Source organism: Bos grunniens, chromosome 14, assembly GCF_055505025.1.
Source record: "Bos grunniens cultivar Pamir isolate PY7600 chromosome 14, Bosgru_T2T1.0, whole genome shotgun sequence".
NCBI classification, from domain to species: domain Eukaryota; kingdom Metazoa; phylum Chordata; class Mammalia; order Artiodactyla; family Bovidae; genus Bos; species Bos grunniens.
Genome location: NC_141178.1, coordinates 57,649,981 through 57,661,471, shown reverse-complemented (window position 1 = coordinate 57,661,471; position 11,491 = coordinate 57,649,981). Strand labels below are relative to the sequence as shown.

The 11,491-nt window shown below is 41.9% G+C and overlaps 1 protein-coding gene across 2 annotated transcripts in view; it reads left to right on the top strand.

Annotated features, from left to right (window-relative positions):
• Positions 1 to 446: 446 nt before the first annotated feature.
• The window catches only part of SDCBP (syndecan binding protein), a 34,708-nt gene continuing 23,663 nt past the window's right edge, over positions 447 to 11,491 (top strand). For both annotated transcript variants that reach the window (XM_086336900.1, XM_086336899.1), the window contains exon 1: positions 447 to 848. In XM_086336900.1, coding sequence (XP_086193026.1) covers positions 678 to 848 — 171 coding nt within the window. In that variant the 5' untranslated portion in view covers positions 447 to 677. The remainder of the gene's footprint in view (positions 849 to 11,491) is intronic.

The window sequence follows — 11,491 nt, the reverse complement described above, 5'->3', positions numbered from 1 at the left end:
AACTCTTTGAAGTCTTAAGTTTTCATCTTATTGTCATCTCTTTTATGCTCAGATTTTTATTTAACCATAGGTTAAATTATCATGGCACTAAATAATTTAGCTAGAAATAAAATGCTTCTAAGTTAATGCTGTTTTTTCAAGTACTGCTATTCCATGGTAAGTATGGAAAACGTAGGTAAAATGTGCCTCAGTGTCTTTGCCCCCTAAAGAAGATGGTTGTATCTACCTTTGATGTAAGCACCAAATTAAGACTACCGTATACCTTATGTTCTTAGGACAGTTCCTAATAGTTTTTCAGTTTTTGATTAGGATACAGGTATTACTTTTGTGGACTACGACACATAACCTTCAACAACCAGCAAACTTAAATCAGACAGACAAAGAGTAATAAAAACCAAAGAGAAAAGTTATAGCGCAAAGAAGGCAGGAGTCCAGAAGGGTTAGTGGGAGGAATGTTTAACAGCCTGTGAGTGTGGTGGAAGTCTAACGCTGGCCAGGAAATCGCCGAACGACAGGTTCTCAGGACTCTGTTGGAGGTGATGGGAACCAAGTGAGCATGTGCGCAGGTGAACAGCAGCAGTAGGCAGGTGGTACAGGGCCGAAGTGCAGGAACTGTGGGGAGAGGAGCAGGTGGGCTAGAGCGGCAGGAGGTGAGAGCCGCCCCCCGCCCTGTTACCATGGGGACCGGGTCACCTGACCGGGCGCCGCGCGCCTGCGCGGGCGGAAAGCGGGGGCGGTGCGGTGACGCGCGGCGCGGGCGGTCCTCGGGAGCGCGCCGCCCTCTTCCCTCTGGGTTTCAGAAGTCCGAGCCAGTGACCGGTGGCGGAGCGCGGGTCTCAGCGGCCTCGGTGAGCAGCCCTGGGGGGCACCGGGGGACGCTCGCGCGGCGTCTCGGGCGCGGGGACGGGGAGCGGGAAACCTGGGGGAGTCGGGGCCGCTGGGCTGGGGACATTTCGGCGGCGGCCTTTCCTTAGTGGGCTCCGCTTCGCGCCCCTCGCGGCGCCCAGCCGGCCCGGGGGCGTAAGTTTGCGCGACGGCGCCCCTCTGCCCGCCCGCGGCCTTGCGGGTTTCTGGGTCCCCGTCCGGAGAGGGGGCCGGGGAGGGAGCTTGAGGCCCGGCCGGGGACGACGCAGGCAGCCCCCCGTCCGCCGCGACTCTTTTTGTTCGTGTTGGGTGGGCCCGGGGCCGGTGCGGGGGCAGCCGCCGGCTCTGGTCCCTGTGCCGCGATCCGGGTGTGCGGAGTCGCCCTCGGCGGCGGCGGCCGCGTCCGAACGTCCGGAGTTGGAGGGAGGTGGTGTTCGGCGGGCGCAGCCTTGACTTTCTGGAAGGGGGTGGGGAGGCTGCTCGCGGCGCTGGTTTGTAGAGAAGTTGGAGGAAAGGGAGAAGAGCTCCTGGCTGGGTGAGCGCGGCAGGAAACGTTCCCGGAGGGCTCGCCTTTCAGAGCCTTCCGAGCTTTCCTTCCAGGATTTCCCTATAATGACGGGAAGGCGGAAACTTAACAACTACGGAAAGTTTCCCCTTTCACCAAAACGTGCTTATATCATCGTGGAGTCTTGTATGATGCCGATTTTAAAAAGAAATGTCTAGGTTTATCTAGTCTGTGTTGTGTATGTGGTCCGCACACCCATTTACTGTTATTTTTAATATCATGTACATTTACTGTTATTTTAAATATCGTGTGCACTTCCTAGAAAGTAGGTTTGGTTTACCAAGCTCATAACATCCAGTGTTTCGAAGAAAAAACTCCTGACTAAAAAGGAAAATGACATGGAAGAAGAGCCACAGGCTGGTTAGCTGTATCTCAAATGTATATAAATGGTCAGTTTAAAGTTTGTTCCTTTAAGCTTTTCTATTTGAGGTTGAGGGCAAACAGTGAAAATGTATGTTTTCATTTGCTCTGTTACCAACTTAATTCTACAAACTTTTGTTCTTTAAATGGTATGTAAACATTATAAATCAGATTGTGCTACAGAATTAAGGGAATGTCTTTTAATAGGTTCAGGAAATAGTCATCCTGTTATAGTACATATTTATCTTTGGCAGCATTAATTTTTCGTTATGTTTGGGCATTTTAAGAAAGGATGTGAAAATCGTGACTAAAAGAGGAAGTATTTACTAATAGTCGGCGGTTGAACCTACTTTTCAATAAACAGTTCCCTAAGTTGAGCATGACTCAACTATATTTTTTCCTGTTTTTGCCGGATTTAGGTACTTTTAGATAGCAAATGCCAAAAGTCTCTAAAAGGATTCCCACCCCTTCAACTGTTATGTGTAGTAATAGATATATTCACAATTATTAATGTTTCCAAGTGCTGCCAAGATTTTTTTGTGTATTAGTCTTTGAGGAAGTAATCAGTTAACGTGACTCAACATTTAAGTGAAGAAAAGCAGGGTACATAGTGTGTACTGTTCCCTTCCTTCAAGGTCCTCTAGCCAGCCTTATTCTCTCACTGTAGGAAACAGCTGTTTTGCATTTCTTAGGTATCTTTATAGGGATATTTTACTTTTCTTTTTTTAATTGCGGTAAAGGACACAACTTGGTGACTGAACAGCAGGCATCACAAGTGCATGTAAACATTACAAGTGTACAGTTCAGAGGTATTAAATATACTGACGTTGTCATGCAACCATCACCACTGTCCATTCCCTTAGCTCTTTTCATCTTGTTCTCAGTAAACAGTAATGCCCCATTCTCTCCTCCTCCCAGCCCCTGGCAACCATTTTGGTACTTTGTGTCTCTTACGATTTTGACTAGTGCAGCAACCTCATGTAAGTGGGATCAGGGTGTTTGTCTTTTTTATATTTGGTTTATTTTACTTGGTTCATGTTTTCAGAGTTCATCCATGTTATATATTGCAGAATCACCTTCCATTTTAAGGCAGGGTAAAATTCCATTGTGTATGTGTGTGCGGGCATACATTTGTACACACAGTTATACCACATTTTGCTTATCCATTCATCTGTTGATGGACACTTGGGTTGCTTCCAAGGTTGAGCTAATTTGGGGGGAGGGGGGTCTCCTATACTGTTTTTTAAAGCACCTGTACCCAGGGGATGCAGTTGTAAAGAGTCTGCCTGCCAGTGCAGGAGACCTGGGTTCCATCCCTGGGTCGGAAGATCCCCTGGAGTAAGGAAGGGCAACCCACTCCAGTATTCTGGCCTGGAGAATCCCATGGACAGAAGAGCCTGGTGGGCTACAGTCCATGGGGTTGCAAAGAGTCGGACACGACTGAGCAGCTGAACACACACATGTGAACACACACCATTTTACATTCCCACAAACAGTGAATTAAGTGTTCTAAATTTTCCACATCCTCACCAAAACTTGTTTGGTTTTTTGGGTAGTTGTCACTCTTGTGTATGTGAGGTGGTATCTCATAGTTTTGATTTGCATTTCCGTAATGATTAGTGGTGTTGAGCGTCCTTTCTCGTGATTGTTGCCTATTTCTCTATAGTCTTTGGAGGAATGATTATTCATGTTCTTTGCCAATTTTGTTTTTGTTGTTTTAGGACTTCTCTAAATATTCTGGACATTAGTCCCTTATCAGATATGATTTACAAATATTTTTACCCATTCAATGAGTTACCTTTTTATGCTGTTGATAATGTTGTTTGACACAAAAGGTTTTTTAGTTTTCATGAAGTCCAGTATGTTAGTTTGTTCTTTTGTGACCTTTGCCTTTGGTGTCATGTCCAAGAAATCATTTTCAAATTGAATGTCAGGAATGTTTTGTCCCATGTTTTCTTCTAAGAATTTTATTGTTTTAGGTCTTACGTGTAGATCTTTGATCCATTTTGAGTTTATATATATATATATATATCAGATCAGATCAGTCGCTCAGACCTGTCTGACTCTTTGCGACCCCATAAATCGCAGCATGCCAGGCCTCCCTGTCCATCACCAACTCCCGGAGTTCACTCAGACTTACGTCCATCAAGTCAGTGATGCCATCCAGCCATCTCATCCTCTGTCGTCCCCTTCTCCTCTTGCCCCCAATCCTTCCCAGCATCAGAGTCTTTTCCAATGAGTCAACTCTTGGCATGAGGTGGCCAAAGTACTGGAGTTTCAGCTTTAGCATCATTCCTTCCAAAGAAATCCCAGGGCTGATCTCCTTCAAAATGGACTGGTTGGACCTCCTTGCAGTCCAAGGGGCTCTCAAGAGTCTTCTCCAACACCACAGTTCAAAAGCATCAATTCTTAGGCGCTCAGCCTTCTTCACAGTCCAACTCTCACATCCATACATGACCACAGGAAAAACCATAGCTTTGACTAGACGAACCTTTGTTGGCAAAGTAATGTCTCTGCTTTTGAATATGCTATCTAGGTTGGTCATAACTTTCCTTCCAAGGAGTAAGCGTCTTTTAATTTCATGGCCGCATTCACCATCTGCAGTGATTTTGGAGCCCAAAAAATAAAGTCTGACACTGTTTCCACTGTTTCCCCATCTATTTCCCATGAAGTGATGGGACCAGATACCATGATCTTCGTTTGCTGAATGTTGAGCTTTAAGCCAACTTTTTCACTCTCCACTTTCACTTTCATCAAGAGGCTTTTGAGATCCTCTTCACTTTGCCATAAGGGTGGTGTCATCTGCATATCTGAGGTTATTGATATTTCTCCCGGCAATCTTGATTCCAGCTTGTGTTTCTTCCAGTCCAGCGTTTCTCGTGATGTACTCTGCATATAAGTTAAATAAGCAGGGTAACAATATACAGCCTTGACGTACTCCTTTTCCTATTTGGAACCAGTCTGTTGTTCCATGTTCAGTTCTAACTGTTGCTTCCTGACCTGCATACAAATTTCTCAAGAGGCAGGTCAGGTGGTCTGGTATTCCCATCTCTTTCAGAATTTTCCACAGTTTATTGTGATCCACACAAAGTATACACACGCATATATATTTATATGGTGTTAGATAAGGGTCCATCATCATTCTTCTGTGTGTGGTTATCCAATTTTCCCAGTGCCATTTGTTGTAAAGATGGTCTTTTTCCATTGAATGGTCTTTAGACCCTTGTCAGAGATGATTTGACCATGTATATGAGGGTTTATTTTAGGCTGTCTCTTCCATTTGTCTGTCTGTCTTTGTGCCAGTACTATACCATTTTCAATACCATAGCTTTATAGTAAGTTTTGAAATCAGGACATGCGAGTTCTCCAGTTTTGTTTCTACGATTGTTTTTAATTTCTTTTAGCAGTGTTTTGTGGTTTCCATTGTACAAGTTTTTTACTTCCTTGATTGAATAAATTCCTAAGTAGTTTATTATTTTTGATGCTCTTGAAAATGGAATTGTCTTTGTGTTTTTTCCTGATTGTTCACTATTTATGTGTAGAATTGCAATTGTTTTTTGTGCCCTGACTATCCTGTTCCATTGGTGAATTTATTAGTTCTAATGCTTTTTTGTGAAGTTGTTAAGGTTTGCTAAACTCTAAGCATATAAGGTCATATCTGAAAATGTAGATAATTTTACTTCTTTTCAGAGAAGGAAATGGGAACCTACTCCAGTATCCTTGCCTGGAAAGTCTCATGGACACAGGAGCCTGGTGGGCTGCAGTCCATGGGGTCACAAAGAGTCGGGCACGACTGAGCGACTAACACTTAACACTTACTTCTTTTCTAATCTGGATATCCTTTATTTCTTTTTCTTAACCTAACTGCTTTGGCTAGAACTTCCAGTACTATGTGTGGAAGAGTAGTGTTGGGAGTGGGCATTCTTGCCTTGTTCATGATCCCAGAGGAAAAATAATTAGTCTTTCACCTTTAAGTATAACGTTTGCCATGGGTTTTGCATTATATGGCTTTCATTATGTGGCCTTTGCTTCCTCCTGTGCCTTTTGTGTCTTTATTATAAAAGGTGCTGAATTTTGTCAAGTGCTTTTTATATATCAATGAGATGATTGTGTTTTTTTCCACTTCATTTTGTTGATATGATGTATTGCTTTGAACAGTTCTTATATGTTGAACTAACTTTCTCTCCCAATAATGAACCCCATTTGTTAAGAAATGTCTAATCTGTTTAATATGCTGTTCTGTTCATTAGTATTTTGGTGAGGATCGCATCAGTGTTCATAAGGGATATTGGTTTGTAGTTGTCTGGCTTTGGTATCAGGGTAATACTGTCCTCATAGAATGAAAGTGTTCCTTTTTCAACTGTTAGCAAAATTTTGAGGATTGGTATAGTTCTCTTTTATATATTTAGTCGAGTTCACCAAAGACGCCATCAGATCCAGGGTTTTTCTTTCTTGAGAGACTTGACTACTGATTCAATCTCTTCACTAGTTACTGGGCCTATTCAGATTTTCTGTTTCCTTGTGAGTCTTAATAGGTTTTGTGTTTTAGGAATTTGTCCATTTCATCTAGGTTATTCAGTTTTTTAGTGTCCATTTGTTCATAGTGCACTTTTCATATAGTCTGTTTTATTTCTGTAGAAACAGTGATAATATTCCCACTTTCATTTTAGCATATATTTCTTTTTTTTTTCCTTAGTCCATTTAGCTAAAGGTTTGTCAATTTTGTTGATCTTTTTGTAGAACCAAATTTAGGTTTCAGTAATTTTAATTTATTTTTTCTGTTCTGTATTTCATTTGTTTCTGTTCTCATCTCGGCTGCTTACTTCTGCTAGCTTTGGGTTTAGTTTGTGTTTTCTTTTCTGGTTGTTTATTTCCCCCTTATTTTATCACAAATTTGAGCGTGCTTTATATACTGGCCTAAATGGTGCTGTATTTTTTCCAGGTAGTGATAATATTTTGGATCTCTTTCACTATCTTGTCTGTTTAGTACTTCCTCTTTTGTTTCAAGAATTTTGCTATTATAGTTGGTACTTCAGTGAATAAAATTCTACATATGTTGCTTTTTGTATGTAGATATATTTATAGACTAAAACCTGAAGTGGTATTTGTGGGTTGGAGAGTATCTGCATTTACAGTTTTGGTAGATACTGCAACTCACTTTTTATGGAAATTGTACTACTTTACACTTATATCAGTAATATATGTGTTTCTCAAAGCCTCATTACCAGAGAGCATTGTCAAACTTTGTATTTTTGTCTGTTCAATGGGTGGGAAATGGGTAAAAAAATGTTATTCTATTTAGAGTAGATGTCATATGACCATATTTCTCAATGGCTTATCATAACAATCTCCCTGGATATTTATTGAAAGAATTCCTAAATTCCTAAGCCGTTTCATGCAATCTGTGTCTGTATTTTTAACTAGTGCTCAAATACTTGTGATTTGGTGATTTGCCAGGTTTAGAAACATAGCTGTGGAAGACTTTGCATCAAAGTGTGTTCCTTGACACCATCTGGAGTCGTCTGAAATGTATGATTGTATGATTCATTGTATGAATCAACTTGAACATAAGAACCCCAAAATCTTATTCTAAATTTTTGCAGCATTTAAAGGTATATGTAGATGAAACGGGCATTGTCTTTGAGGACAACTGATCGCTCATCGGATGTCATCCATAAAGTTGAGAGATAACCCATTTTATACTCTTCCAGATTTCAGTCACATTTCTAATACAGCTTACTAGTGCGTTTAATTCTTCCTGCAGTTGGTTATCAAAACTTTTACATTACTGGTTTTAGATTTCATATTCATCTCTAATAGGTTCTAACATTACTGTCTGGTAACTTTTGTACCTGTGTTGTCAAAAAGCAATATTTTTTGTGGGGATGACAATTTATATTTGCAGAGAATTTTTGTGTGTGAAATTTTGTGGCGATGACTGTCCATTTCTCTATTTTCAGAGAATTTTCACTTATACTTTTATAAACATCAATTAGAATAATCAGTGCAGCAAAGTTTCAAAAATTTCTCTACCTTGCTATTGTAAGGCGCATGTGGAGAAAAAGAGTGAGCCGGGCAGTCAGGCAAGAGAAGGAAATTTATTAGAGGGAAAACGAGAGGGTGACTGGCCTTTAAGGAGATCCAGTGTCCTCCCTTTCTAATGGGGTCTTCTTACACCCCGCCATTGAAAAATTCTCTGAAGGGATAGTTAATTTTTAGCCTGTTGCTGAGTCCTGTAATCATGTAGCTGGAGGTCTGGAATCCAATGGTCTCGTAGCCTTGAGTAGGTAGGTGCCAATTCCTTCCTCCTTCCCTTATTCCTAAGAAAGAATGAAAGTTTTGAAGTAGAACTTCTGAGAAAAAAAATCTTAATTTTAAATTGTATCCCTTGGACCCTGATACAGAGGATTAACAGAGAAGGCAATGGCACCCCACTCCAGTACTCTAGCCTGGAAAATCCCATGGATGGAGGAGCCTGCTGGGCTGCAGTCCATGGGGTCGCTGAGGGTCGGACACGACTGAGCGACTTCACTTTCACTTTTCACTTTCATGCATTGGAGAAGGAAATGGCAACCCACTCCAGTGTTCTTGCCTGGAGAATCCTAGGGACGGGGGAGCCTGGTGGGCTGCCGTCTATGGGGTCACACAGAGTCGGACACGACTGAAGTGACTTAGAAGCAGCACAAGAGGGTTAAGGGGCAGATTTCTGGACTCTGTTTCAGACTTATGTTTCAGTTTCTGGGTCTAGGACTCAATTTCTGTTATTAACAAGATTTCCAGATTATCCTTATGGACTTAAAAATTGAAGATGCTAGGGCTCACATGGGGTCTAATTGATAAGATGGCTCATTATGTCTGCCTCGCAAATGAAGAATAAAATCACGGTGATCTGCGAGACTGACCAAATTGCCCAAATGGCATTTTGTTTTCTCACTGGCCCCTATCTTTTCAAAGCTGTGAGACCACCAGATTCCAGACCTTCAGCTGCGTGACCACAGGACTCAACTACAGGCTAAAAATTAACCATCCCTTCAGAGAATTTTTCATTGGTGGGGTATAAGAAGGACCCCATCAGAAAGGGAGGACACTGGTTCTCCATAAGAGCCAGTCACCCTCTCTTTTTCCTCTAATAAATTTCCCTTTTATTGCCTGACTGCTCAGCTTACTCTTTTTCTCTGCACTCGCCTTAAGACACGATGTTTGAGAACCTTAAGCAGGTTTTTTACTATGGTAGTACTCTGGGCTACTTTTCTATAGAACATTTCAATTGTTTCCTGTGCTGTGAGGTGATACCTCGTTGTGGTTTTGATTTGCATTTCCCTGATGGTGTTGAACACCTTTTCCTGTATCTGTTGGCTGGCTGTCTTTGTGAAAATGTCTGTCCAGCTCCTCTGCCCAGTTTTTAATTGGATTCAGTGTACAGGTCTTTCAGCTCCTTATTTAAATTGATACCTCTGTTTGATGCAATTGTAAGTGGAATTTTCTTAATTTCTCTTTCTGATAGTGTATTTTTAGTGTATAGAAATGCAACAGTTTTGTGTATGATTTTGTATCTTGCAGCTTTACTGATTTTATTAATTCTAATAGTTTTTGGTGAATCTTAGGTTTTCTTCATATTTATAATGTGTTACCTGTAAATAGTAAGTGTTTTACTTCTTCCCTTCCTTTTGGAAGGGTGCCTTTTCTAACTTTTGCTTACCTAGTTGTTCTGGCTAGGACGTCTAGTAGTGTATTGAGTAAAAGTGGCAAGGTGGGATTCTTGTCACTGCATTTTATACCCCCCTACCCTTTTTATGCTTTTGATGTTACAGTTTGCATCCTTTTATCTGTGTTGCCCTTAACAAATGAGTGTAGTTACAGATGTTTGATTTTTTGTCTTCAATGATTATTCTAGCTTTATAAGTAATTAGTCCACCATCTTTATAGCTTTAGGCTATTCTAAATTTTCTATATTTACTTTTACCATTGGGATTTAAACTGTGTTTTCCTGTTACTAATTAGCACCTTTTTGTTTCAACTTAAATCTCTAAAATTTCTCTTGAGGTTGGGCTAGTGGTGATAAACTCCAGTATTCGCTTGTCTGGGAAATTCTTTACCTCACCTCCAAATCTGAAGGACTTTCAGGGTGGAGTATTCTTTCAGCTGTTAGTCCCTTCTGTCCTAGAGTTTCTGCTGAAGAACTGCTTAGTCTTTTGGGGGTTCTCTTGTGCATAACAAGTTGTTCTCTTGTGAGTTTTTAAGAGTCTTTCCTCGTCTTGACGTTTGAGTTATAACATGTCATGGTGTGGGTGTCTTCATCTCTTTTTGGAACTCCCTGAGCTTCCTGGATCTGAGTGTCTGTTTCCTTCCTCCAGTTAGGGAAACTTACAGCCATTGTTTCTTCAAATTAGTTACCTCTTTTCCTTCAGAGACCCTTACCATGCGAATGTTGGTAGCATGGTGGTGTCTCTAAGTCCTTTAAGCTGTTTTCATCCTTTTTTCTTTCTGCTGCTCTGACTTGCACCGCCCTGTCTACTGGTTTGTTTCTTCTCTTCTCCAAGTTAGTTTCTTCCTGCATTCTGCTTCCTCTAGTCTGCTGGTGAACCCTCTGTCATATTTTTTCAGTTTTCATATTTTTTAGTTTTAAGATTTCTGCTTGCTTACATTTTCTGTGTCTTTTGAAATTCTTACTTTGTTCATATGTTGTTCTCCTGAACTTAGCCTCTATTGTAACTTAAAACCTTATCGGGTAAATCGCTTGTGTGTACTAAGTCCCCTCAGTCATGTCTGACTCTTTGCAACCTCATGGACTGCAGCCTGCCAGGCTCCTCTGTCCATGGGATTTTCCAGGCAAGAATACTGGAGTGGGTTGCCGTGCCCTCCTCCAGGGGATCTTCCTGACCCAGGGATCAAACCCATGTTTCTTACGTCTCCTACATTGGCAGGCAGGTTCTTTACCAGTAGTGCCATCTGGGAAGCCCAATTTTTTTTATTGAGGCTTTATCTTGGTCTTTTGTTTGGATTCTGTTCTTTTGTTTCTTCATTTTTCTTGACACCCTTTTTTAGATAAAACAGGCACCCCATCTGATCCTGAATGACTAGTCTCATAGGAGATGAGCTTTCTCATTCAGCCCTGCACTTGTACCTTGTTGTATCTCATACCTTTTTAATTTTCCAAGCAGCCTACTGTATTGCTTTTGGCTCTCAGTAGCTGAGGCTGTGCCCGGGTCTGTCACTGGCCCAAAGGGGAGGATCCCAGTCAGCACCTAAATTCAGGCTGGTGTGAAGCCAGACCCAGACCCTCAGGCAGCAGCTTTTAAAGTATACAAATGTTCCCTCTACACTGAGCCTGGCAGGAGAGCCAGTTTCCTGTGTCTGTTTGCTGCAGTCCTGTTGAGCTGAGGAAGACAAGCCCTACTGACTTCCGGAGCGAGGCTGTCCCGGGATGTTCCCTATAGGTGACTACCTTGGCACTGGGTCCTTTCTCAGAGACACTGGCTACCACAGATGGGGCAGAGGGGGGTGCAGAGATGGGGCCTGCTGGCCCTTCCAGTCTTTGGAGAGAATTATAGCCCCTGGGTGTATGTTTAATTAGAAGCCTGCTTGCTCTTCAGGCCCCAGCTATGAAGATAAGGTAATAGATCTCTTCTAGAGAGTCTGGGGTGTATTCAGTCTGCTGTCTTCACACTGTGCCCTGGAGAGAACCTGTGAAGAACTGTTTTC